At 43.1% G+C, this 27,820-nt stretch overlaps 3 protein-coding genes across 7 annotated transcripts in view; 1 reads left to right on the forward strand and 2 right to left on the reverse strand.

Annotated features, from left to right (window-relative positions):
* Positions 1–241: 241 nt before the first annotated feature.
* On the reverse strand, positions 242–27,757 carry sntg1 (syntrophin, gamma 1). 4 transcript variants are annotated; one of them, XM_049748186.1, is made up of 23 exons: positions 27,706–27,757; positions 24,228–24,325; positions 20,482–20,620; positions 19,679–20,127; positions 16,661–16,757; positions 12,774–12,965; positions 11,649–11,698; positions 9,755–9,889; positions 8,808–8,864; positions 8,217–8,274; positions 8,064–8,107; positions 7,317–7,358; positions 7,109–7,211; positions 6,624–6,706; positions 6,334–6,464; positions 5,523–5,652; positions 3,827–3,865; positions 3,050–3,166; positions 2,688–2,759; positions 2,402–2,554; positions 2,238–2,330; positions 1,374–1,484; positions 242–1,292 (listed from the first exon to the last, which is right to left on the reverse strand). In XM_049748186.1, the coding sequence occupies exons 7-23, from the start codon at positions 11,673–11,675 to the stop codon at positions 1,107–1,109; spliced, it is 1,581 nt and encodes a 526-aa protein (XP_049604143.1). In that variant the 5' UTR covers positions 11,676–11,698; positions 12,774–12,965; positions 16,661–16,757; positions 19,679–20,127; positions 20,482–20,620; positions 24,228–24,325; positions 27,706–27,757; the 3' UTR covers positions 242–1,106. The 4 variants fall into 4 exon arrangements, with proteins under 4 accessions (XP_049604143.1, XP_049604142.1, XP_049604140.1 ...); XM_049748185.1 differs by having other exon boundaries at positions 20,482–20,631; positions 27,706–27,745; XM_049748183.2 differs by lacking the exons at positions 24,228–24,325; positions 27,706–27,757 and having other exon boundaries at positions 19,679–19,826; positions 19,938–20,127; positions 20,482–22,177.
* spidr (scaffold protein involved in DNA repair) overlaps positions 20,160–27,820 on the reverse strand; it is a 73,592-nt gene continuing 65,931 nt past the window's right edge. For both annotated transcript variants that reach the window (XM_049748164.2, XM_049748163.2), the window contains one exon: positions 20,160–20,171. The gene's annotated coding sequence lies outside the window, so the exon portion shown is untranslated. The remainder of the gene's footprint in view (positions 20,172–27,820) is intronic.
* snai2 (snail family zinc finger 2) lies at positions 22,562–24,487 on the forward strand. The gene is made up of 3 exons (XM_049748191.2): positions 22,562–22,712; positions 22,788–23,276; positions 24,258–24,487. Exons 1-3 carry the CDS (start codon positions 22,634–22,636, stop codon positions 24,437–24,439), a joined length of 750 nt encoding a protein of 249 aa, XP_049604148.1. The 5' UTR covers positions 22,562–22,633; the 3' UTR covers positions 24,440–24,487.

Consider the following 27,820-nt stretch of genomic DNA (forward strand, 5'->3'; position numbering starts at 1 on the left):
CTTAGTAAAGGAAACTTCCATGTTTAGTAAGATTTTTTTTCTTTATGACCATGTGACCACCCTTGACCCTGGCCCTGACCTTTGACCCCATGCGGTCTTGGGTTTGTTCTCTGACGTCTCTAAGTGTTAAGGTTAATAGGATTAGGTTAAGGTTCATAGTTTGGATTATGGTTTTAATGTACAGTATACAACTTAAATGATAGTATCTGAGTTGTACAAAAAAGAAAAGCAATCACCAGCGAACCGTTATAAAAGATCTCCTTTATTTAATTCATGACACAGTAAATTTGTTAATAAAACATCTGCAAAAAATAAAATCACCTTCTCTCTCTCTTCCTTTCTCATTAATCTTGTTTTGTTTGAAGGGTATTACTGCCAACATCCTCTTTGTAATAATACACATTCATCGACTTTGCTGCCATAAATTGTTCTTCTCAGCTCCCATCGTGTTTTATTCACTGCCATTTATATCATTTTTTATATTTACAAACCGGACTCCAAGCTTATGAAAATAAACCAAAACATCATATCACAGGATCATCTAAATTGGTCCAAAGAGTGTATTACCAATGCGGGCAGGACGCTATGAGATAATTTACCCTTAAACAAACCCCCCAAATCATATCTGTCATAATTTAGGTCATTTCAAAGTTAATGCCTATTTACACTATCACAAATTTTAGGGGGAGGGGGACTCAAAACTCCTCTAATCAATTTAATTCTGCCCTAAAATTGAATATAGACTACTATAGATCACATTTCGCTACTAAGAATGAGGACAAAAGTATAATTTGTCCCATGACTTTAGTCCATCTAATTGCTTGAATACAGGAAAAGTTGGCAATAACCCAAACCCATATAAAAGTATATTTACGTGTCAATTATAACTTTGATATTGATAACGATATCCTAGGAACAGAAATAGAGTGGGTCGACTTAGAAAGATGTTGAAATAAATGCACACTTGGTGTCCATGGAGTCCTCTCGTGTGGAGCTTCTTGTTTCAGGCATTTTCCCCAAGGAGGTCCGTGTCTCAAGTGTCCTCTTGAAGACCTCAGGCGGAGTCTTTTTCTCCCTCCCGTCAGGACTGAAACGCAAAGATTGCGTCAAGTGTTCTTGTATTTTAGCTTGGGAGTGTGCGAATTGCATGAGATGCTGGATAGCGAAGGAATGCCAGCGTTGGTCGCCGTGGCCTGGCTCTCCACAAACATGGGGTCCAAGCACGCCACTTTGGCGGCAAAGAAAGCGTGAATGCAATGAAGGACCGCAAACAGGTTGGAGAACTCCAGCTCCTGCGGGAGACAAAATGAATAAATCAGTGTACTGAATTGAAACGTTAACTCCAAATCGCATACAATTTCGGATTGACTTGCCTTTGCTTCAATAGATTTGGAGTCTTGATTTTGGAATAAAAACTTGATTTTGCTTTTGCCGTCGTCTGATGAGCCTTTCAGCTGAGAGAACTTGTATCTCCAAAGGACAGCCTAGAAGGAAAATTGCATTCATTTGTGTATGACGCAATCGTGAGAAACCCTGACCCTTGTTTTAATGCAAGCGTGACTCTCCGCAAAGGACACACCTTCTTGGTCCTTCCCATACATCTGCTGATTCACGTCGAAGCACATCTTTTATGTCTTAATTTATTGAACACATCAACACTAAGTGCTCTTGGTCCATTAGGAAGAGTACACTGTTGGCATCGAGCTCAGCCAAGAATAAAAAAACAAAAAAAACTTGGATTGTGTTTTGCTTTTATTTATCATAAATTACCGTGAATTAAATGGTCTGCTTTATTGCTTTTTGTTTTATGCTGTTATCAAGACGATGATAAATCGTGTGTTTAGGTGAATTCACCAGTGTGAGTTGTCACCTCCGGTGCAAAGGTTGAGTCCTTCGCTCGTAGGTACGCTACAGGGAATTAAACTGCAACGATCATGCGCAACCGAAGAAAGCCATTAAATTTAAGTATCCTTAGAGGTAAATGCGGAGTTCCCAGCCCTCATATTAGACGGCGTGTGGTCTGTAAATAATATTCTGGTCCAATGTGCTCTGGCTCAGTAAAGATTGGGAAACGCTGTAGTACATAATTAATGCTAATGCTAGCAAACATAGTAGCTCAGTCAGCTCATATTTCAGGAAATGTAGTATTTATTGCTAATGCTAGGCCCATGAATGTATAATGCTAATGCTAGCATTCAAACCTCAAATTATTAAATTGCTAATGCTACGACACTTACTTTGGAAGCGGCGTCAAAGCACACAAAGCCCATGCTGAAGTCCACTGTTAGTCCCATCAGGTGGCTCTCTGTGATGCAGGCATACGTTTTACACTGAAGAAGAAGAAATTGTGAGCTTGGCAGCTAATGTGATCATTCTCTCTCTCCGCGTGAATCTTGCCCACCTGTATCCGCTCCACTTCCAGGTAAGTGGCCATCTGAAAGGCCTTTTCCCAAACGAGCAGCTCAGACTCCAGCTCCACACTGAAGAACATGTCCTCGCCCGTTTCCGTCTGCACGCTGAAGCAGTGCCTCCTCTTGTCCACCAGCTCATTGTCCTGATCACACAAAGAGCGCCATGTTGTTAGCTAGCACAACCTTAACCGTGACCTCCATATTGTGTGTTTTTTATGTTCTTCAAGTGTTTAAAAAACGTTTAATACATTCAACTGGAAAAATGGCTTGCACTACCTTTAAGATCTTGCACATAATTTCATAGACAGTAAAACTTTTCTCTGCTCTTGTCCAGTCCCATGTTGTCACCTGCAAATAGAAGATTAATTCAGAGGAGACATAAAGGACTGTTGAAGGATGTTGCTTCTAAAAGGTTGCTACATCACGAAGAATCTTAAATAATAAAGTAACTCATCTCAAGGCCTCCTCTTATATTCTGCCGTCCACTTACATTAGCATATTCCAATTACATCAGACATTCCCGCATCTCCATTACGGTGTTTGTCATTATCGCTTTACATAAAATGATGACTAGCTTCCTCTTCATGAATGCACATTATAATAACAGCAACAAAAGAATTTAAATAAAAAAATCCTACCGGAGGAGCAGAGAACTTGAAGAGAGAGGAACCCCTTAAAGCAAGGAACTTTGGCGAGTACATTCGGTCCTGGACGGAGTCCTGCTCCTTCTCGTCGGCCCAGCCCATGTAGATGATCTGCGCCGTTCACCGCGTGGAAGAAAATGTGACATTTAACACAAAAAAACAAAATTAAAAAAAGGCTCCCTATAACTTCCACTTACAACCCAGGTCAACCTTTCTCAAATAGGAACTGTGGGTCAATCACGGTCTTTTTTTATCGTTGTGCGTTGTCTGCCACCATTTTAAGATGGTCCACCATTTTGTAATCACTAATTGCCTCCTACATTATGAAAGTCACATACACTTGTCGCCGAGATTCTCATTTTCTCCCTCACCCTTTTAATCTTTTTTCAAATTCCAGCAATTCTCAAAACACCCTATCAAAAAATGCTAATCAGGGCCATGGCAGTCACCAATGGGGGCCTCGGGGGTGATGTTAGAAAAAGAAGGATTTGATGACATCAAGAGGTTCTGTGTGGCCGTCAAGCTAACATGTTTGCTGCTCTCGTCTGTTTGATAGATGGCAGTTTCATTTGTGTCGTGTAGGACCATGTTAGTAAAAGCAAAGACACTCAAGGCAATTAAATTGTTTTTCCCTCTCCCTTGGATCATGATGCAAACATTTAGCTGGCGCTGCAATCCTTTGGCGCTAATGAAACGTGTCCTTTCTCTGACTGGATGACCTGCTTACACTTTTTAATACCAAATGCATTCAGAATTTTTATGACATTTTACCTGCTGGTTGACTGGAAAATTCCGGTTGATCTTCTTCACCTGTTGAGAGACATTCAATTATTAAAGTGGTTCACCAGCTCACTCTTAAGGAAAGTAACGATTAAGCTAGCAGCGGCTCAGATCAAGTAAGCTAACGTGTAATGCTTACAACTTATATAATTTTTTTGTTTGTTATAAAATCACACTTCCATTGAATTTGAAGTGAAAATGTTGTTTAATCTACTAATCACATTTTTCAACAGCAGACACTAATAACCTCTCACATTTAAAGGTGCTAACATAATTTCCTAGTGTTAATTCACATCACTTTGAATTCACAATGAAGTACTCTCATAAGAGGAGCAGTTATGCACATCTTTTTTTTTTTTCAATGGCCTCCATCCGCTGCTATCATCTCCTCCTACACTTATTTAACGCTCACTCTCATACAAATCGCTATCATTGTGGCACGGGAACACCCACAAGCCTCTCCAGCGCTCTTATCTCTGCCCTGTAATTCACGCCATGCTGTTGCCTATCCACCCGTGAAAAGGTTTCTTCTTGCGTGGTGTTTTCATTTTCATAAAGGTGCATTTGACACCCCACCTCCCTATTATCTAAGATCATTATATCTTGTGAATGGAAAATTTTAAAAAGCCCTCACTCAAAATCAGTAAACGTTTATGGAATAAAAGTACCAGTCAAAATCAGCAGGTAATCTCCTCGCATGAAAAGGACCTCAACAGTCAAATCATCACTGCAATTCAATAGGACTCTTCCTTTCATCCAAAACCAAACTAGTACTTTGGCGCTCAGTTATTACTCCAAAATCAACAATGTCATGTGAAATTTAAAAGGACCTTTTTTTTTTCTTTTGATCAAACAGAAAACGACCTTGGTGTTGTTTCAAAGTGAATCGGGCTCTTCCTTTGAACAAAACTACTCAGGTTAGCACACTAACTCAACATGGTTCTTCCTTAGATATGCATCAAATCTACTTCCGCGGTCAGATAGCAGTCAGAAAGAGTGATGTCACTAAAAATCAATAAGGTCCTTCCTTTGATCTTGAACAAAAACTCTTGGTAGATTGATACGAGTCCGAATAGACGATATCCATCCAAATAACTGCGCTCCCTCCTTTGATCGAAAACAAAACTACCCAAGTGGTCAGATACGATTGGAAATCATCATGGCTCAGGTACACAAATCAATGACAGCAAGAGGACACGTCTCATGTTGCCATGGCGACGACGTGGCCATATGATAACGTAGCCCTTAGCTCTTGAATGAAAAAAAAAAGGCTTGCGTTGCGTGTCTGCGTGTGTACAAAATGTCGTCCACTTCTAATGGACTCTATTACAGGAGTGTGTTGTTTGTGTGTGCTGGTGTGCCTTTTTGCTCGTAAAAGGCCACGGAAGCACTCGATCGCTTGGTGAGTCATCCCTGGTGGTGCCGCGTCCACTCCAATTAAGCAAGGCTCAATTATTTACCCACCGGACCCAACACACTCAGACACACCATAATCACACGTCTGTTGTTGTTGCCAGCGCTGCAGCTTAACGACTTTGCCTTCACCCAGACGCAAAGTGTAAAGCGGGGAAAGGACATGCTGAGATGTGAAGCATGACCGTTCCCTCTCGATACGCTATTCATTTTGTGCTGCAATCGTGGGACGCTGGCATAAACACACACACACAAAAAAAACCTGGAAACTCACATTGTGCTTTGTGAGCGCCGAGATGTTGCCGCCGACAGCCTGAAGCCAATCCAAGCAGTCCTCGTCGGAAGGGAACTGGAGCACGCCACTGCAAACTCCGTCCACCGCCACGACCTGGAACGCATTTTTCCTTGGGAAAGAAAAAATGAGGGAGATGACACGGGATAAAAAGACAGGCACACAAATTCATGCGGATGCTTCCATTCCTCCATCCTGATTCGCCCTGGCGCTAACGTTTGCTTGCTCTCTGTAACTCGGCAACCCACACGAGTCCCACACCAGCTCAGTGGCCTAGTGGTAGAGTGTCCGCCCTGAGACGGGAAGTTTGTGTGTGACGATCATTGGGCCTTTAACTTTTAGTACAACAAATCAAATCTTATTTAAAATGTCAGATGTTGGCGCGCCTTTTATTTTATCGTGGACAAAAAGTGTCTGCGCAGTTTGATAACGAAAACAAGGCCTTGCTATCGTCGCCAGCACTTCTGTGTGTCTCGTTTTTCACGTTAATTAAAATCCAACCCGTGCCTGCAGAATGGCTGATGTAGGGCTTAATATATATTTATATATCATAAAAAAACAAACAAACAAGTGGGCTCCATTAAGAGTCAACGCACATTCCTGCTGCAGTGTAGCGCTGATGGAAGTGTATCCAAGGACGGCTTAATGGCTCCATAAATCAAGCGGTCTGTGTTTAATACGTCCGTCCAACAGCAGATGGTCACAGCCGATGTGACATTAGCTAACTGTTTCGAGGCACGTGCAGTTAAAAAAAACGGGCCGAGCAGACGGGCGTGAACGTCCCGTGGCCCACCTGCACACGTCAGAGCCCGGCATGTGCTGCGAGAGGCGAGAGTGCAGCAACGGGAGAAGGCGTAGGTCCACCCATCTCTTCTCCCAGCGGAGGCCAGGGGAAGTGGGCCACGATGAGCAGGACAGCGTGTCCTGGAAGAAAACACAGGACAAGCTGTATTTGTTGCATTTTTTTTTTTTTTTGTATTGAGGTACCAAACGGGTTTTATTTGTAGGTCAACTTCCTTTGCCTGCTTAAGTATCCCTGCTGGTGGGCCGCATTGATTCCTGCAAATGAAGACAGACAAGTACCGTGTTATTTGGATGGTAGTTCAAGTGTAGGCCGCTATCGCACAAAGGAGACGAGGTCCCGCTGCTCTGGTCGCTGGGGATGCCTGCGAGTTAAAAAAAGAAAGAAAAAAAGTCAATCGATACACAATGCCATGAATAGAGTTTTTTTTTAAAGGGGAAATCTGCCTCTGCTCAGATTTGTATGCAGTCGAGAGGCCAGTCAACCTGGACGACATGAACGCTTACGAAAGGCTCTTATGTCTGATGACAGGCCGAGACTTTCTGACGCAAGAGCAAAATCAAGTGCGCCACAATGACACTGCTCATTGTGCTCATCATTTATCGTTGAGTCACTCGCTTGGTGACAAATGTGTCTTTTTGACAAAATCTCTATTACGCTGTGGCCCGACCAAATTATGTCGACTTCAAATCTTTCGTTTTCTGGAATCTGTGACTTCTTATCGATTCCCAAGCGTGACTCGAATTCTGATTATTTCATGACTTACACATACAGTCCTCACTCAGAGGCAATTTGAGGAAAGCTGGGGTCTTCTTGAGGAACGAAACTGTGAGGGTCACTTCTTCACCAGCATTCCTCAACACCTGAACCTGCAACACACACAAAGTACTTCGAGTCATGCTGACAAAGCCGTTTCTAATTCAAGCTAAAATATTTTTTTTGGGGGTAGATGCAGGTTGGAGCTGACAGCTTACCACTTCCTCGTGGCGATAGCTTCTCACGTTGATTCCGTTTATCTGCAAGTAGCAGCGGCGTGTCAATAAACACAATCGGAATTATACTCTTGCTGGCATCATACAATATCTACCATGGTGAAAATGATGAATGAAACCGCCATAATGTCTCTTATGGAATACCTGCACTGCAAATTACGAGGCGGAAACATACATCCTTCAATATGAGACGTTTTTATAGCGGCTAAATGATGTATCACCAGTATGGAGAGCTTTTCTATTTGGACAAATGGTAATGGGATGTTACATCAGCATTAGTCCTCTTGGGATTTTTATTGTTCTGGACTGGCCGACTGCATTTGAACTAGTACTCGCCTTGCTGTCTTGCTATAACCAAGAGTTAGCATGATAGCGTTCGATCAATTTGAAATAGGACCCAATTATAAGGCACCATGTAAAAGCCTTATCAATCTGCTTTAGAGCCTTTTTTTTAGTCAGGTTGCTAGCTTGCTGTGTGTTAGCATAGCAAATGAGGTAGCGAGCCTTTTTGGGATGAGATGTCCTGCAATCAAAATGATGGCTTGGTGTAGCTGTTAGCCATTCTGTTGGTCATAAATCTACAGAGCTAGCTTAAGGTTAATTGTCAAAATGAGAAAAAAAGGATTTGCAACTTTCTAGCAATCTTCTTCAGTGTGGACTTTCAGTTGTTGTTAGTTGGATACAATCACATTACCACGTGCCATTAAGTTAGTTAAATGAGATGTGTACCTGGAGGATACTATCGCCAATGAAAAGCAGCCCAGAGAGTTCAGCTGGAAAACAGGAAAAGAAAAACACAATCAAAAAAGAGCACTTTAGGAGTAAAATGGCTCAAGTGTGGAAAAAAAAAAAAACAACTTTACCTTTAAGACTTCTACTTACTTTTTTGTTCTTTGGATATTTTGGATATCACCACAGGGATTTTATGCTCGGCACCACCCTGATATACATGCAACAAGAGTTACACAAAAGTCAAACTGTCCAATTTTAAAATTGTACATTTGTTTTCATATACATTTCAAGAGACACACATAAATATTAAACATTATATGTTTAGTCAGCCTGACTGTTTTCTCCCGTTAATTTAAAACCTGATATGAGTCCACTGGCATCGGCAAGTATTTTGCTTATTTAATGAAATTTCAATGTATTTCTTTATGTTATGTATGATTAGTTTATTTCGATGACATCAGGCTCGCATTGACAGAATCTCCTTGACCGGTTTTGTTTACGCAGCACTTGAATCAGAAGATGTCCGATATGTATGGGATTCTTATTCACTTTTCAAGAGGCCCAATTCCGAGCTTAAAGCAACCATTCAATGCATTTTTGTCTGAGGCTTTCATGATTCATATCCCAATAGTGCCACTTGAGAGTAAAAGAAATTTCAATTGGGTCACTTGAAGCATGAAGTGTAAATCCAGCCTCAGAGTCACGGTGACCATTTTGAAAAGACAAGAGAATGGAAATTACCTTGATGCTGAGGCCGAACCCTCCGATGGTCTGTCGCCGTATTGTTACAGTCCTTTCCTGGAAGGCAAGGAGGCAAGGCATACTCGTTTAGTCGTGCTTCAATGACACGTTCACGTTTCATTAAAACTCTTCTTTGAACATCTCAGTTTGTTTCTTCAGTCTTAATTTCTTAATTTTTTTACGATTGTTCGAAAGTAGCGGTAATCGGAAATCTGCCATTTCGGTCAGAGCGATAACGCCACACATTAATAGAATAAATAAATAAAATCCGCCAAGATAACATATTTCCCCAATTATGTGTTGAGTAATAAAACAGCTTTGATTTGTGCGATGATCTTAGTGAATCCATCTTTCTACCGCTGTGTCTCTTTTTCAGCCGTACACTTTATTGGCGCTAGATGAGCTGTTGTCTCTGGGCACGTTGAATCTTAACTTTCCAAGCCGGCTCCCTCTTCAGCTCCTTTGAAATCTACAAATCCCGTTTCGCCAAGCGTCGCACTGATCAAAGAAGAACGCCGCTGAGAGAATACAACTCCAATTTTGAGTGGAGATTTCAAAAGTCGTACAAAGTCAGAGCGTTGAGTGAGCGTCAAAATATTATTGTCTGAATGGAGCAAAATGCAAAAATTATACGACAATGAGACCAACGCCTTTCTGCCACTTTTATCAACACGGGGCCGCATTTCTCGTATTGTACTGAAAAGGCTTATTTGTGGCCATGCTACTGGATCACACTGTTGCCAGGGGCAACCATTCATCCCATCCATCTATTTTCTTTAGAGCGTGTCCTCATCACAATTACGGGTGAGCTGACTTTTTGAAATGTGTCAAGGGAGTCATTGTTTTAGCAAACGATTGTGTGCCACTCAGCAACACACACTCGGGGCGGCTTTCAGCTGTTTGTTTGTTTGAGTGTCAACGTGTGAGCGAGGTCAGCAGTTACTTACGCTGGAATAGAAAGGCTCTCCAGACACGCAGATGACATCTTGCTCCTGAATGGTCAGAATATCTTTAGCCAAGTGCAGTCGGATATTAAAGGGCTCCTCATTACCTTCTTGCATCAAATAAATGCCAGTCTTTGTCTGCGAACATCGGGAGAGATAACATCGTTCATTATGGGCTAAATTAAGTGGCCATGAAATGAAAGGCCGCTGGTGGCGAAATGAACATTGGAAATGAGACGGCTCTGGCGCTGTGCGTTATCGCCTTTGCTTCGCTTGTTGACGCACATCAACACAATCCTAAAAAGTGTAACTTTTTTTTTTTTAACACACATAAAGAAGCGGTGAAATTGAGCAGACGCTGTTGTCACTTCCCGGCATTACACAAGCAGCGGGACTGTGTTTCCAATCACGCATTTAAACATGCTCATTTGCATCCATTTGCATTCCGCCACCGCTTCCCCTTCCCGGGCTAATTACGATGCCTGTCTGCCCTTGACTTGAAAGGGTCTAAATAAAGAAAGCACCTTCACCTGACAGGACCGCCAAGAGAAAACGGAGCCACTCGTGTCAGTGTGCTCGTCGCCCGTCATCAGTTAACAAGGCCGTGCCGCATGCGTGCAATGTGTTAGCGCCACGGCGGGTCAGTTATCTCTCACCGCTAATGAGCAGCGGCGAGGAACGAGGCCTCCGCTGCAGCTGTGGGGTGACGGATGGAATCAGAGAAAGAGAGTGTGCGTTCCTTCGCCCATCTCGGACGAATGTGTGTGTGTGTGTGTGGGAGAAAAAGGGGGAGGGCATTGCGCGCGCGGATTAGCGCCGGTGACCTGCGTTGTCAATGGCATTGTTCCTAATTGGCCTCATCTCTCCTCTGTACCATCATTAGCCACATCATCGTGCGTAATCAGGCATACAACAACTGTGTTTGCCAGCTTTCATCAAGTTATCTAACCAATTTGATACAGTAGCAATGCTAACCCAACAGCTAGCCTAGCAGCTAAGCACAATCACCCAGTTATTGCACTTATTCTATGACTTCTCCCTGAAATGGAACTCATTAGGGAAGTGATTTAAGGCTCGCTTCTGCAAACCAGGTCAAACCCTTCGCTTAGTGGATCTGATACAAATAGTAAGGTACATTGTTGGGTTACTATCTCACACCATGTGCAAGTATCCCTTGAAGGACACGCACAACTCGTTAGTGCAGCAAAACAAACAACATACCGGGGCGAGCCTCTCACTGGGAAGCTTGTTAAAGCGCTGTTTCAAATCCAAGGTTTTTTGATTCTTAACATTGTTGACGTTTGGTCCAGCAGCTTTTAAGACAGCCATTGTGGGAGCCTTAAAAGATCTAAGCCTGACCCTGGGATTCATTGCAACTCCAGACCAGTAGCACCTGTTTGTCTTTGATACAGTTGAAAACATCGAGGCATAAAAGATTCATGATCGCGTGGATTCTAGTGATCTGGTTTGAATTTTTCAGTGTGGATTCAGGGCTACTAGAGATAATAAGCTTTGGATTCTGACAGCTCATGAATATATTATTATTACTTGACCTTTGCCCTGCTTTTGTTACTGTCAATCATAATATTCTGCTAGATCACATTGGCATAAAATGCTTAGCACAAACCTGGTTTGAATGTAATCTCTCAGAGAGCACATCATGGTAATATCACCTCTGAATCTTACAACGTGACCTGCGGGGTCCCACAGGGATCCATACTAGGCCCTTTACTGTTCAGCATATACATGCTCCCACAGTTGAGTCAATAAAAGCCCATGGCCAGAATTTGCGGGAATAAAATGTATATATACTTCTCTCTGCATTAGCCACTTGTAAAAGCAGAAAGGAGAATAATAAATGCTCTCCATTCCGAGAGATTGATTAAATGCTACCAACCTCTTCATTTGAGGTCTTGAAATCCATGTGCTACCGCGCAGTGAGGGATGCTGCAGAGGAGAGAAACACAACAGAGTTATAGAGCGGCTGCAGAAAAAAGCCCAGTCAATTTAAACTGGCTTTGTTAGCAGCAACAGGGCTTACAAAAGCAGATAGACCTTCATTGAAATGCTACATAAAATCTCAGGAGATGTCTTATTCGTGGAGCGGTGAAGTAAAGGATCTTAAAAAGAGTGTGATGAAGCGCATGATCTACATCCAAGGATGGAAATCAATATATCTGGATACATTTGAAGTACCCTAACCCATAAAAAATATCATTTTAGAAGTGGAAAGTCAAACATATCATGGAGGTTTAATACACACGGGGTGACATATTTCGGTATTTAGTAGCGAAGCAAAATTCACCATCTCAAGAAATGACATAACTTTTTTTTTTTAATGAAAATAAAGTAAAAAGGCACCACACAAATCACTAACAATCTTGTAAGCCTGAAGTATGTAGTAGGGCACAAATATTTTTGCTCCTTTATGGCCACCGTACTTCTGGACTGATTTGCATGGCAGCACATGAAATTTAAGCCGCCCTCTGGTCAGAAAATCGGTTAGTTTCCCAAAGTACGACGCTTAGCCACAAACTGTTTCATCAAGAAATGATTTCATCAAGCCTGCCATGCTGAATTTCCCGTACAGCCACATTATATTGCTTTATTTGTTCCCAATAATTTGTCCTTTCACATACGTGTTTATGAACGAACTCTTTAAAGGTAAAATAAAAAAAGTAGCACGTCTGCCTTTCCATCTATAGTTTATCCTTCTCTTAAAACTTTACTCTCCAGAATGAGCAGGAGGTAACCTCTGGAGAAAAGCAGAAAGTGTCAAGTAGCGAGGAATAATTCATGACAGCAAAAGGTGAGGATAAGGAGCCCTAATAAATGTTTCAATCCATTTCTCCCCATATAATATTCGGTTCTTTTGTACTCCAGCGACGCCATATCGAAGCAGCTCCTCATTTGCACAAAGCGGCCGGCTCATTTTTAATCAGACACGACTGCCACTTGACTTGACAACCAGACGCGCAAGCTAAAAAGTGGCTCCCGTGGGACGCGCTGGAAGGACACTCACTTCACTAGAAAGGCCCCCGACTGTTTTGATGTGGAGAACAGGCCATCCAACACCCAGCTGATCTCGGATCAGAGTGACGCTGCTGCAATCTGGCCCGTCCGCATCCCCTGACGGGCCCGGCAATCAGGAGCGGCGGGGAGAGGGCGGGGTGTTCCTCAGGGCACTAGCCCGGGGCCACTCGCGGACGCGGAGCTGCGATAAGAAGCAAAATTGGAAGAGGTTTAAATTCTCCTGTGAGGAAAGCAGAGTGAATGTTCCTGATTAAACACTCGAGAGGGGAAGGGATGTGGAACCAGATGCAATCGGCGGCTTCTATTCTGCGCATAAACAGGAACATTTAGAACAAGCTTCTCTCTGGAAAAGAATGACTGGCTTGTAATACCCCGTCAAAATGCAATTAGCTCCTATTCTTACATTTTGCTACAACACTTGTCAGGACGCATTGCTGGCTGCAGGCCACCTCTGATGAGACACCATCATACAATACAGTAAGTGCTCTACAGCATGAGAAAATTAAAATAAGCACAAACATGGTTCCAAGCTACTTTCCATGCATAAATTATCCACCTCTGATTAATATTATACAGCAAGAGAAGCTTTAATAGGATTTGCAAATATATAGTATGTCTGAGTCCCATCTGGAGTAGCAGTGAGCGATCTGCAGAAGATCTGAGGAGAATAAAAGCTGAAATGTAAAGCAATGACCTTCATGAAATGGCCCAGGGATGTTCTCAAATATTAATTGCGTGTTGAAGTCCTACTCAAAAGCTTTCTTGCAAGGAGGTTACATCTTTGCTCGCCGGCTGTAAAAGTATCACTTGCTGTTTTACTCAAAGCTTAATTAGGACTAAACAATACCGCAACATAATCATGTCACTGGTTTTAAATATGTATTCTTTAAGATGTAATTCCACTGTTGACCACTAGGTGGCAGCACAGTTAATTTAAAAGAAGAAGAACAAAACAGGAAGTAGTTTTTGTTGACAATGATTGAGCGGTGCTGTAATGCTGCATGTTCAACCTAATTGAAATAATGTGCTTCCACTGCCTCATTACTGAGTCACCATGTCTTCCGTTGCCCTATTAAAGATAAAAAAGTCATTTGTTGTAATCCTGCCAAAACTCTGCTTTCCACCTGCACTAGCGTGACATGAACTCATCCGCTCAATAATTGGATTGCATTTGATGCAAAAAAAAAAACAAAAAAAACCAACCAGCTCTAAATTCACATAACGCTGAAGTTTATAATGGTTTATTGATCCAAGTATTAATTATTGAATTGGTATGGGCATACCTGGCAGCTCGATCAATACCGGAGTGTGCTATAATGTATACAGAGCAGAAGGGCCAACATTGATGGGGAAAGCCAGTGATGTGTTTTAGGGTTTGAAGTGTGTTGCGCAGAAGCAGCAGCTTGTGTGATGGATATGAACGGAAGGCTCATATAAAAATAAATGTCCTGCTTGAAAAATGTCTCTCATGCTTCCGAATGCAAAGGTTAAATAGACCTTGTGTTGCCTTTTAAGTTGAGTCAGCGTAAGCGCTTTTTTTTTTTTTTTTACAAGCACTACATCAGATATTTGCAGCGCTACCAACTTTGCCGGAGCCACGTTCGCCTCCGACACAATAGAGAGGAGATTGGCTGAATGAGGCAGCGAGATGCTACACGGGACATCTCCATCTCCGAGACTTAATGATGAATGGTCGCCGCGCGTGGGAGACGAGGCAGCTGTCGGCGGGCGCCATGTGTTCCTTCCTGCAAATCGAGTTTTACCGGAAAATGGATGCCGCCGTCACTTCCAGGGTATTCTACTTCCTAGAACAAACTGTGCGTGCTCCCGGAGAGAGCACTTACTGTTGCTTATTCCGTTATTATGGAAGGATGACACGCGTTATTCACTTTTTGAGAGCAATTAGAAGAAAAAAAGTGAATAAATCACTTACCAGCTGAGCCCTGCAATACAGTCATCGAGCAAGTATTTCTTTGGGATTCTTAAAATAAATATATATATATATATATATATATATATATATATATATATATATATATATATATATATATACTTTGCGTTTTGTCTATCGCAGCTTCACTACATCGTGGATTTTTTTTCCAAATTAAAAAAACATTTAAAAGTCAAAATAAAACTTCTAAATTGAGGAAACTATTGCTCCAAATGTTCGTTTACATTCCTTTAGAAGCGCGTGTTAGCATGTTTGCGAATTAGCATCTTTCCGCTAATCTGTTAGCCTGCCCACTATTTCTTGTTGGTGACCGTACTTTGCGGATTTCACTTATCGCGGGTGTTTTTTGGAACCAATTATCCGCGATAAAGGAGGGATTACTGTGTATATATATCTGGCAGCCCATTTTGAACAGCTTGAATTCATCAGGATGAATTTTTAGCCCTTGTTGGAACAAATTCTACATATAAATAGTATTTCAGGTAATTTATCTTATTTTGACGCCCACAGTTTTAAGAGCTGTGAAGTTCCTTTATTTCCATGTACGTATATTCTCCGCCTCATGCTCAAACAGATGCTGGTATCGATCATTCTCCAGGGATAGAAAAGCATCTCATGGCGTTTTCAATCCTCTGAGAACATTTGTCAAAATAGGAGCATGTCATGAAGCTCCGCGTCGCCCTCCAGGCCTCGCGTACTCCATGAGTGATGGGCAGAGCAGTAAATTAGTGCACTCATTTATAGGCTGAGTTCTTGGCCTTTCTGACTGTGATGCATGTCCTCCGCCAGAAGATATCAACTTGTCGCACACTCGACACACAAAGTGAGGACACGCCGAGTCAGCGGTTTTCCCAGAAGACGCAAGCTTTTCTTTTGCCTGGGTTTTATTCCGGGACGCAAGTCGAGCGGCTTTGCGTGGTTCGAAATGGCCTCATTCATCTTCCTGTGGCCTTTTTATGTCCAACCACTCTGTTCATCTTTAAGCCCCGCCCACTCAAGATTGGTCAGCATCTGTACAACTGCGAGTGGAAGCGTCACCATTGCAGACTTTGTGGTGGGAACCAGAGTGATAGTTTGCCAGCAATTATATTAAATTGCAGCTATTACCAAGTAGTAGCCGTAATTTGACAAAATACAGTCATTTAATAATCTTTTACAACAGCAGATTTTGAAACAAGCACCTATGTCAAGTTTGTTTGACGCACTGACTAAGCAAGCTCAGGAAACATTTCATAACGTTCCGTCTGCAGTTCTTCTCAGACTACTGCGTTTAAGGACGTGTGAATTTTGACTTTTAACACATTATGGCTCTTTTAAATGAAGTGGTTTGAAATGCTTGAAAAAATTGAAAAGGCAGAAGGCCACACTACTAAAAAGAGGAGTGACACATCTGCTCCACTCACCTTTGTACAAGCCTTCATACATCCCTCATCGGACCCGACAATTATGCATGAAGTCAAACTGTGCGATGAGATAGCCGAGTCACACCGTACGTGACGCAAAATGTGCATTTTATTGAAGATGAAAGCAGCAAACCTCAAGTTGAACTTCTATCACCTGCCCAAAGAGCTAAAGCGCTAAAATGTGTAGCAATGAATAGCTGGAACTTTTCACTCCCACCAGAGCCATTTGAATTCATCTATATTTTAACATACAGCATGAATACTTTATCCTCATTTGGAAATTAGATATATTGCAGCAAAATTTTTAAAAATGAAAGCTCCAAACCTCAGTCTGAATTTATTTTTTGAAGGAAATAAACATCTCTAAAGTTCTAGTTTGAATCAATATTACGCAAGTATTTCGATGACTATGTCGCAACATTTATTCGAAAAGAAGGAGCAACCTCAACAAGGAGCGTAAAATTTTGGATAATTGTGTAATAATACTCAAAAAACCAACATAAGTGCAGCTTACTTGCTCACCGAAGTTGTGAAACTCTTCTTTGTGTCTGCATGACTGAATATACTGCCCTCCTGTGGCCAAGTTGCAGAAGGAGCCACATTGAACTAATGTTGATCCCTATAAAAAAAAACACACACACACATTACAAAATTTCTTGAAAGAAAAAAAAACCGAATAAAGGAGCACCGATAATGTATTTTACAATCTAAGTGAAAGTACTTCACTCTTCAATTAATTTGAAGCTTTATAAGCCGAATCAATGTGCAGCCAATCAATAAAAGGCCATTTCACTGAGCAGTGGTGTAGAAACATGAAGACTTTGTACCTTCCCCTCCCTCCACACAGAGATTGTGTCATAGTTGACCAGTTATAATGAACGCCTGTGCAAAACCATCATTCAAAATACGTCATGTAAAACAATTCACTCCAACTATAATGCAATACGATTTATACCGATTGAGATATACGGTAATAGGATTGACTCAAATTGAAATACAAAACGATTCACTCCAACGAGGATCTGACACAATCTCATGACTCCCAAAACGTAGTCAAACTCACAGCGCTTTAAACATTTGTAATGACATTTGAAGCGACACATTCTGAATGGATCTCAAATGAGATCCGTGGCAGTTTTTCCCAAACTGAGTCATACAATTATGATGATGCATCGAAGCATATCTGAGCCACCGCCACCAACGTCCCCGCCACTCTCGTATGCGTATTCAACATTGAGCATAAACGGGCCTTTCATCAAACAAAGCTTTCACTCAACAGGCCACACACATACACACAGACACACACACGCTGTGTTCTGCCATCATAAGCACAATTGCAATCTGGGTTAATTGCCGCTCAGGGCTATTTGACTACTCACAGGTTGAGTGAATTGATGAAGTTCTATGGCGAGTGAGTGAGTAGCACAATTTACAGCGCACATTGTTTGCCTTCAATTAAGCTGCTAGCGGACGGCGCTACTTGATGCGATGTGCTCCCGCCTCGTGGCCTTCGTCAGATGTGAGCTAACGTGCTTGTTTTCATGGAAATGGTGCAGTCGTGATTTATTGGAAGGGCGGGGGGGTCATGGCTGATACATACATGCCGACAATTGGGCTGAATCAGTTTTGGACGCAACCACCAGGTGGATGGCTGGGCCCCATCGCCCCCACCCCTTCCCATACCACAGAAATATGTTCCGTATTTACGATAGCAATTCCTTATGTCTGATTATTTTTCTCATATTTTCACATCGGTACGTGTGAAAATCGGTACGTGTGCCCCACTTTAGAAAATGTGTATAATCCATCTCTTAATTGCTTCCCGCATTGCTGTCACGCAGCTCCAAATCAGCGGCTGCACACCAGGCGCATGCCAATGAGGCCGGTGTCTTGACCGGGTCGTCGCTTTGGCTTCATTAGCTGTAGCTTCCCTGCGAAGCCGAGCTAATGGCTGCTCCATCATGTGACTTTTGCGGCCACGGCCCACCGACAGGCGCATACGTCGCTTGGACATGTGGAACGTGGACACGTGATGACTTGCTATGAAGTCCACCGCTCAATTTTTCTCTCGCCGGGGGAGCGCTGAGGTTAGACGGCTATGACGATGTCCAGCGGCGCAACCAGTCCCAAGTGCTCTCAAGCTCACTCTGCAGTGCATGGGGGCTCTCATCTTGCTTTGGATCAGACTGAAGGAGTCCGTCTTTTATGCAACAAGCTACTCTCATTTGGCTTGTCACGCCATATTTTCTGTCTGTTTGGCCCATTTTGACCAAAATGGCACCACGGGCGCCATATTGGATGTGGCCATTGTGCTTGCCATAAAATTGGCTTCGCCGCATATGGTCTGATGTGGAAGCAGCCCATCAAACAACAAGTGGAATAATGTGACATGATTAGGAAGCTGTTACAACTCCTTTAACAACGTCATGCAGGTCTTTTGTTTCCAACCGTCCCGACAGAGGAGGTTTCCAGGTTAGAGACATTTTGGCTTTTTTGTGCCATTTTGATCAACTGACTATTTTGCATTTTACGTTTTTTGCAAAAACATGTCAGTTTTGCCCATTTGCTGAATTTTGGGGAAATATGTCTTGATTTTCAAGAGAAGATTCCAGTGCATCCTTTGCAGGACTGCCTTGCGCCCACCTCGTGGTGTCGCCTCAGGTGGGAAACACTAGGAAAAGGCTCCCATCCATAATTGATGTGTTGGAGCCAATCCTTGCTGCTTCTCGTGATGCCACCAGACAACTTATCCCATTTGTATCTTTAAGGCGATTAACGTAGTCTGAATTTTAATGAGCCAGCGGGGGTGCAGGGGAAGCGACGGAGGCAACAAGAGATGATCGATTAGGCGAGCAGGAAAAGATAAAGTACAGAGGAGCTCTTTTGTCGAGTCGGTTTCTTGCTCGGCGGTCGGAGGGGAAACTTTTGTGATGTTCTCTTTGGGCCAATTAGCGTCAAATTCTCACTGTGACACACTTTGTCTAATTTTCTACTTATCCAAAGTGTTTTTTTTTTTTAATTTAGGACATGGTGACAAATAGAAGCTCAAGATGGCATGTCTTGGCATCATAGTGATGTCCGCTGACCTGTGACCACCAGCGAGCACAAGCAGCTCACAGAGGGAGGGGGGGGGGGGGGGGGGGGGGGAGGATAACGCAAAGGAGGAGAATTGCGGATTTGCAACTCTCACAGGGCGTTTTAAGGCGCAAACCCTGCCAAGCTCAAGCAAAGGGGGAAAGTGATCCTTCATCCCGGGAAGCAAACATATATCATGTAGACCACAGATTTCAGCAGCTTTGGACCCCCCCCCCTCCCACACACCCCTTTTCATGCAGGAGTGCTGAAACATTGCTTTGCAGGGATTTCAAACACATACAGCCCACATATGCCCAACCCAAAGGAAAAAAAAAATGTGAATCCATGTCACACCTATGTGCTTTATGATCCATCTCCAACAAGGAAGCATTTAATCCGTTCAAGCAAGGCACGTGCGTGATAACTGATGACTGTTTGATATAAAAATAATCACAAAAGCCTTACCTGACGGAACAGGTGCTGACGTCCTATTCGGCTGCTTTTCCTCTTGAAATCAACGCATGCAACGGGTGTTACGGAGCAGCTCAACCAAGCCACAATGCATCCCTTGTGCATGGCAGCATCGCCCACATCCCGCTCCACTCGCCTCAGCCTCGGAACGCAGGAGGACAGATGGAAGGATGGAAGAGGTGGAGAAAGGGAAGGCAGGGGAAAGCAGTCACTGCGCTCCGCATCCGATTTTAGTACATCTCCGCCGGCTTACAAGTGCTCCGCGAAGGCTCGCACCGCGTCGACATCTCCGCTTGCCGCCACCCTCGCGTCACTCGCGCCGCCAGCAGGCGGACTCTAGCCGCCTCACCGTCCGTCCACTCCGCACGCTTAATCGGGACAGCGTGACACGCGTGGGTCCACTCTTTGGAGACGTTTGGCGCTCGTCCCGCATCACAGGTGCACTGAAAGCGCGCAAGGATCTCAGCGCACGCATACACGCGCACACGCAATCACGCTGCAGCGCTGTGTGTGTGGAAGAGTGTGTGCATGAGTGCGCATGCAAAAAAAAACTATCTATCTATCCATCTATCCATCCATCTATCTATCCATCTATCTATCTATCAATCATGAAAAATTAGCCAATCTTCTGTGCTAATGCCATTTTGATGTTGCTACTGATTCTTGTAGAGTTTCTGGTACCCACAAAATGTGATCATACTGGTCAGTACTGGATCTGCTTCAAGATTCAGCACACCATTTTTGAATGATCTGGATAGGGAAACGTCAAAATAGACAAGACACGTGATCATTGGTACCTGAACATGTGAAGGAACTTGGCCATGAGTCCAGATTTGGTCTGGAGAAGAATGCTTTGCTGATTGCTGCAAAGCTACAGTAACAGTTTTTGGCAGAGGCTGTATGATGAGCATCTTCTCATCTTCTCGTCTGCCAACACTGGAAGCAATCTCAATGCAGCGAGAGAGACAGAGAGAGAGACAGACAGGCAACTTTAAAAAAACAAATTATACAACAATGTTAGTTAGCACAACAAACAAGCAATGTTTGCTTCAACTAATTTCTTCCAAGCCCAAAAAACAAATTTACTCACCGGAACTGAGCTGAACTAAAACATGGCACCATGATAAAAAAGTTTTTTAATTAATCTCTTATTTTAATTACATAGTTTTAATGTGTATAATAGAAGTAACCAGAAATAATTCACACTGACAAAGTTTACAACAAGAGCAGCAGTGAATATGTCATATGATTTATGCGCTCGCTCTTCTCACTAATAAATGCCCCTGCAAAATAAAAATAAAGAATAGAACAAATCCACAGTGGTGAATATAAATTTCTTGCATGACGTTTAGTGTATTTCTCTTCACTCACACTAAACGTGAACCTAAAATAATCAAAGTTTGATGGAGCAAGTCTACTAAAATGTCATTTTATTCCACTTTTATCATCAAACTCATAGGGGGCACTTTAGCTTGTTTGCAGAGTTGGACTCTGGATGTGTGCTCTTCATTTCATGATTGATGTGAGAACGGGCTGAGCATGCTAAATTGTGGGAAGAGACAATCAATCAAGTGAGAAAGGGAACAAAGTTTGCTTCATTTTTGGTGTGTTAGAGGGGACAAAGAAATACATTTATGAAATACAGTAGCCTATTTCTAGTCTTTCGAATGTTTTTTTTTTGTGCATGGTGACAGTGATGAAGAATAGATTCCAGTTTGGGGAAGTCTCGCAAGCCCCTGTTGGGAATGCAGTGAAGGACGCTAAGGACGGACGAGGCCTCCTCTGTTGTGATGTGCCAACACATTTGGAGCGTTCTCGTCTTCATCACCACTGGCAACATTTTTACTGGGGAAAACCGCTCGCTCGCTCGGATAGACCATATTGATTTCTCCCTTTTACTCTCAATGGAAGCCCGGCGTCATTACTCTCAGATAACCTTCCCTCGCCTCAGTCATCCATGCAAGCCAAAAACTATTTGTGATGTGCAATTACGTCGGAAGGCGATAAGGCTCACAATCAACTTAACCTGGGCCCAGATATAAGGGGGTCTTTTGCGTATCTGCTGTGCATCGAGCTTTTTGATCCACATCAGTACTGCTCAGCCCCCCCGCCGGCTGAGATGTTCTTCAAACGCCCCCCCAGAAGATGAACACAAGGGGGCGTCGACTGCCAACTTTGTCAACTTTGCTCTACTTTAATGTTCACTTGGAGCAAGCAGAAGGGAGGCGGTGGTGGTAGTGGTGGGAGGGGGGGGACTAATGTTATTATCGTGGGCGACCTTGAAAGGGAGGGAGATGGGTGCACTTTTTTTTTTTTTACATTTGCATTTCAAGTAGCAAACGCCTTATTGCATTAGTGGATGGGGAAAGTGCTGCATTAGCCACGTTGCTGTGTGACAATGTGGCTGATGCACACATGCAATGTGGCACCGTGCAGTTGACACGTCAACAGCAAACACTTATGCTCCCATATGTTGACATTAAAAGTTTTTAGAGACCGGGACATAAATCTAAACTACAGTACTGTACATTTTACCGTGCTGTACATTTCCAGATTGTATTTCGCTTGTACACTCAAGTACTTTTATTGACAGGCAGGTCGCGGGCCAAGAAAAAGTTGCACCTGCTGCGCTGTTAGCCCCGCCCACTGCCTTACATGGAGCGCCAAGCCCCCTTGCACGTGCTCGCCTTTTAATTGGTGCGACGCAAGCGATGTATGTAAATAAGCGCTGGAGGCCCCGCCCTCGCACCTGATCTCAGGACTTTAGCGCAACTCTCTGCACTGCACTGCTTGCCTCCAACATGACTCTCCTCCGCTGGACGACTTGAGCAATCAGGATTTCCGTCTTTACAAATACCAAAAACGCCCTTTCTAACGTCTGGTTTCCACTTTTTTTTTTTTTTTTTTTTTTTTTACGAGTGGGAGGAAAAAAAAAAAGTTGTGTTGAAAATGCCGCGTTCCTTTCTGGTCAAGAAGCACATCAACTCCGTCAAGAAGCCCAACTACAGCGAGCTGGAGAGTCCAACAGGTGGGGAAAAGTTTTGGTGGGGAACTTTTTCAAAGTGGTGGAAAGTTTTGCTGACTTGACTTGTTCCGTTTTCAGTGCTCATCATGCCGCACTTGTACAAGGGCCATCCGCTGCCCGTCATCCCCCAGCCGGAGTTCCTGAGCCCGGCCGCGTACAGCCCCATCACGGTGTGGACCACCAGCAGCCTTCCGCTCTCTCCGCTGTCCGGATACCCTTCCTCGCTCTCCTCGTCGTCTTCCTCCAAAGACCACAGCGGTTCCGAAAGTCCCCGCAGCGACGACGAGGAGCCCGGCCCGCCGCAGGCAGACGCCGACAAGTTCCAGTGCGTTCAGTGTGCCAAGTCCTATTCCACCTACTCGGGACTCGTCAAGCACAAGCAGCTGCACTGCGACGCGCTGCAGGCCCGCAAGTGCTTCACGTGTAAATACTGCGAGAAGGAGTATGTGAGCTTGGGAGCGCTCAAGATGCACATCAGGACTCACACGTTGCCGTGCGTGTGCAAAATTTGCGGCAAAGCCTTTTCCAGGCCTTGGCTGTTGCAGGGACACATCAGGACACATACCGGTGAGTGAGTTGGCCTCGGGCCTACCGCGGGCGAGAGAGGGCAAGAGAGAAAGAGAGAGGGGGGAGGGGGGGGATGTCTGATCTGAAGTCATAAAGTGCTCTCTGCTCAGCATACATGATTGCAGCCAGACACAGTCTAAGTTGGGCCCAAAATAGCACAAATTGGGTCAAAAGGGGGCTAAAAACTTTTGGAGTTCATCATTACACCCCAAGATTTGGGGTAAATGAATAAAAACATCCAGCCATCCATTCAAATTTTTTGATGCAAATTGGGCTTTTTTGACCTAGCAATATTTAGAGTGTAGGTTATTTATTTATTTGATCAAACATTTTGGCTTAGATACCCCACAAGTTTGGACCATCCCTTTTTGATTCACATTGTTATTTTTGACCCAACTGTTTTTAATCTTCCGTTTTTTTTTTTAAAGAAAACTTTTAGTTTACATTCAAAATTGCATTTTTAACCCCACACACCCCTCTAAACATTTACACCACTGTCAGGCACTCTTTCATTTATAATACATTCTTAAAACAGCCAACAGGTCAAACAGCCACTCCAATTTGGGTGAAAAACTGAACCGACCCACAACTTGGGTCATTTTCGACCAAATTGGTTGTTTTTTGACCCGGTAGTTTAAGGATGTATAATTTATGCAAGGGAAAAAAAATAAAAACCCGATTCTGTTCTTCTGTGATAGTTTTGCTTTTGTGCATGTTGCAACAAAGAAATCTGAGTTAACAGAACGGTTGTCCCTTTTATTGAACCTCAACTTAAATTATAAACCACTTGTTGCACTAACCAGCATTGTTGACATAAATATCTTACACAATGGACAACGTGAAATGCTGCCGTGGCCTGCAAATAGCCCACGAGCCTCATGTTGCCCACCGACCGAGCTGCTCTCAGAAACCTTGTCATTTGCACGTGTGTATGTTTGTGCGTGTCTTAACTTTGCCTCCTGTTGCGTCACTTCCTGGCAGGCGAGAAGCCCTTCTCGTGTCCCCACTGCAAGAGGGCCTTCGCCGACCGCTCCAACCTCAGGGCTCACCTGCAGACACACTCGGATGTGAAAAAGTACCAATGCAAGAACTGCTCCAAAACCTTCTCACGGATGTCGCTGCTGCACAAGCACGAGGAATCCGCTTGCTGCGTAGCACACTGAACACATGGGATCCTCTCTCCCACTAACGCAAGACTTTTTTTTTTTTTTTTTAAAGAAACTTTTGTTTGTTTTGAAACCAAATTTCCAAGCAAGCCCGGGAAAGTCGTCAGGGATTTTTTTTTTTTTTTTTTAACCCGGACAAGTGGGTCCATTTCAACGTCTTTGCCATCGCTTCTTACTTGTGCACTTTTTGCATGTCCACAACATCTCCTGTGCCTTCGCTTTGCTCGAACATTTCAAGTCTAAAGGACACCACGGGAATACCGAAGCCATTGTGACTTAGGGAACGTGAATTTTTGCACAAACATTACATTACAGAACTCGCGTGGTGGATCTTTTGTCCCTGCCTGTTAAAGTGCCTCAGTTTTTACTCAGCAATAATATGTCTTTTTGCCCTTTTTATATATTTTTATACTCCATTGAATGTAAGCGTGACTGCGATGATTGTATATTAAAACTGCAATGCAGGTTTGTTTTCATACTCTCGTGACACTTTGGGAAATAAAACTCTCATGGCATTTTTTTTTTTTTTTTTAAATTTGTAGAAACTGGCCGCAATCTCACGTTTTTTGGGGGGGGATATTTAATCCAAGCGTGTTTCGAAAGGAAGACGGGGGATGTGAGTCAGGTCCCAAAATCAAACCTAAACCGGTTTCCCGGGCCCAGCACACATCAAACCGTGTTGAAATGTCACACGTACGAGCGATATTGATCGGCAGGGACTCGCGAGAGCCTTTGAGGCCTCCTCCAGTCTGACTGTGTGCACTGTTTCCTTCCACCTGACTGCAGCCAGCCCAAATGCAAACTTTCTTTTTTCCCCATAGGAAATAACGTCAGGTGAACGAGTTGGTTGCGGGGTTAAACTGCCAATTCCCGAAGAGCTAACTCGACGCCCAGCATTTAAACACTCATTGTCATACAAGCATTACTTTTTTTTTTTTTTTATGTTTGAATTCTTTCTAACTATGCCTTTTGTCTCTCAGCAAGGATTTCTATTTTCATTCCTTTGATTGGGGCTCAAACCTAATCGCCTTCATAAAATAAAAAATTGATGTCAGTTTTCCTTAGTAATTTGTTCAAGTCTAATCAATACGCTGCCTGAAAGCTATGTTGAAAAATCCATATGAACTTTTCTGAGTCTTGGAAATGAGGTGGTGAAAGGTATCGTTTGAAAAGACAAGATATCGGCACGCTCTGGTCACCAATGATTAGGTTGAGTGGATCAGATGAGACAGAAGAGTGTGTTGACCTAATCAATAACAGCTCAGCTTCAGCTGCTGTCTCACTGAGCAGAGGTCACCTATCAAAGTGTTGCGTTATTGATCACATAGCAGTGAACAGCTTAGAGCGAAACGGCGTCAGCACGCATTACAAAATGTCTGACTCGACACACCCATTTTAACGCTGAACGCAAGTTGAGGAGTTCCTCAGGGCACAGTTGTAAGTTCTTTTTGTTTTCAACCTCAGGCCATTTGGAAATACCGTATTATTTCATTTACTTGAATCGGGTGAATCCGTAGAAATAAAAAAAATTAAAAAACACAGCCTCAGGCCAAGTCTTGACCTCTTGAGATGGCAAACGCACAAAGACAGATGATTAAAATGCAAGCTGGCAGTTGAGTGTAAAAACATTTCTGACTCTCAGACACTCAGTGCAAGGCAAATTGCAGTGCAAGGCAAATTTTTCATGAATGAATAATTGTCAGAACGTTTACGCTTCTGGCTTTGGTGCCACGTTGTGATTGTGTGTCCCCCCCTGCGGAAACAGTAAAAAGCAATTTGTGCACATCCCCAATCATAAGTAAATACAATTCTACACGTGTGAATTTTTAGCGAGCTACTTTAAATCCACGGCTTTAATTTAGAAATCAAATGTGGATCAAATACTGTCAATAAATAAAAATAAAATAAATAAATAAATAACTTCATGATAATACAGATCATACAATAAAACATTTAAATAAAAAATAAAATTACTTGAAATAAATAAAATAAAAATAAAGCCTGGTTTTGTCACCTATGAACAAACTGATGCGTTATTATGTGTGTGTTTGTAAACAAAACGAGGTGAAAAAACAAATGTTTCTTTCATGACGTGTTATTTTCAGCGACAGAGAAACGCGATATGAAAAGCTGCTTTTCCTACTTGTCGCTTGATGTTTTGACAGACGCTGCGAGTTGCGCGTAAATGGGGCCCTCTGGAGCATCGCCGCGCCATCAGGCTGCCAGCTTGTCACGAGTTGCTAATCATGATGAATTTTAGGCAGCACTGTTATTGTTTACTTAGGAGACGATGCATTAAGAGGCTGCGATGGGGGGGCTTTGGGAATACCAACGAGATTAACAAACTTGGAAGCATTTGAATAATAAGATGGTCAAACGTTGATTTTAAATTACGGCACGGAGGGGTTTTGTTTGTTCACGGGGATCTCCGTCCCAGCTTGAGGCCTCTGGGATGAGGATGAGGCAAGGCATAGCTACTCTGATTTCACTTACTGACACGTTCATTCCGCTCTGTGGGGCAAATTAACAGCGGAAGATTTTCAAAGCAAACTCATAGAGGACTTTAAACGTCCCCATCACTGAGATGAGATTTGCTTTGTAATTGCAGCGCAGCTTCTCCCAGGTCGTTTAGTTGAATTAATAGTCGCCTCGCTTGTGTTTACCTGCCTGCATCTTAATGTGTTTGCACAGAAAAGAAAGAAAAAAAAAAGACGGTGTGCTTTGAGGATGACGCCAAAAGCAAATCTTGATTTTATTTCACGCCGCACGTCTGCGCTTACTAAAACTGAAGCGGCCGAGCTGTTATGTTTTGATTGCTTATTATTTCTAAGTGTTTAAAGCAGCCCTGGTTTTAATTTTATCACAGGCCATTTTGAGTTTATCTAAAGGTCTCAATAGGGCCATACTAAGAAGCAGCTGGATCCATTAAGAGTATTGGTGTGTTAAATGCACCTGTGGGGTTTTATTTGTTTGCATGGCGGACTGAGTCCGAGCCTCTGACGACGACGCTTTATTCCTCCGCATCGACATTTAACGCTTGCTCTATTTTTCATCTTAGGATGACTTTTGCACCAACGTTGGGTGGAAGGTAGTGGCATCAAAAGTGCAGCTGTTGCGCAACTCGCACGTCCACTGCGTGACCCCCGCTTAGCTTAATGGGTAAATAGTGAAATTGAATACTGGAGTAGCTTGAAAAAAAAAAAAAAAGCCCGGCGACTCCTTTAGTGTGCCATTCCAACCGTATTTAGTATTCATATTTTCACCTCTGAGGAATTTTCTTGTATTCCTTCGAAGGATGCGCAAGCCCCACGTTGTGAAATCTCCGTGAAATGACGGAAAGGCCATCTCAGCAGATAGTTTGGCTTTCTCTGCCCTCTT

Source organism: Syngnathus scovelli, chromosome 17 (genome assembly GCF_024217435.2).
Source record: "Syngnathus scovelli strain Florida chromosome 17, RoL_Ssco_1.2, whole genome shotgun sequence".
NCBI lineage: Eukaryota > Metazoa > Chordata > Actinopteri > Syngnathiformes > Syngnathidae > Syngnathus > Syngnathus scovelli.

What these genes read in the sequence shown, in the direction of transcription:
- sntg1 (XM_049748186.1), bottom strand. Translation starts at nt 11,675, where the DNA reads ATGGATTTCAAGACCTCAAATGAAGAG. An exon ending in TCAAGACCTCAAATGAAGAG is followed by an intron (nt 9,890 to 11,648) that starts GTTGGTAGCATT and finishes CGATGTTCGCAG; the next exon opens with ACAAAGACTGGCATTTATTT. An exon ending in CGGCGCTCACAAAGCACAAT is followed by an intron (nt 3,866 to 5,522) that starts GTGAGTTTCCAG and finishes GTCTCTCAACAG; the next exon opens with GTGAAGAAGATCAACCGGAA.
- snai2 (XM_049748191.2), top strand. Translation starts at nt 22,634, where the DNA reads ATGCCGCGTTCCTTTCTGGTCAAGAAGCACATCAACTCCGTCAAGAAG. An exon ending in CGAGCTGGAGAGTCCAACAG is followed by an intron (nt 22,713 to 22,787) that starts GTGGGGAAAAGT and finishes TTCCGTTTTCAG; the next exon opens with TGCTCATCATGCCGCACTTG. An exon ending in ACACATCAGGACACATACCG is followed by an intron (nt 23,277 to 24,257) that starts GTGAGTGAGTTG and finishes ACTTCCTGGCAG; the next exon opens with GCGAGAAGCCCTTCTCGTGT.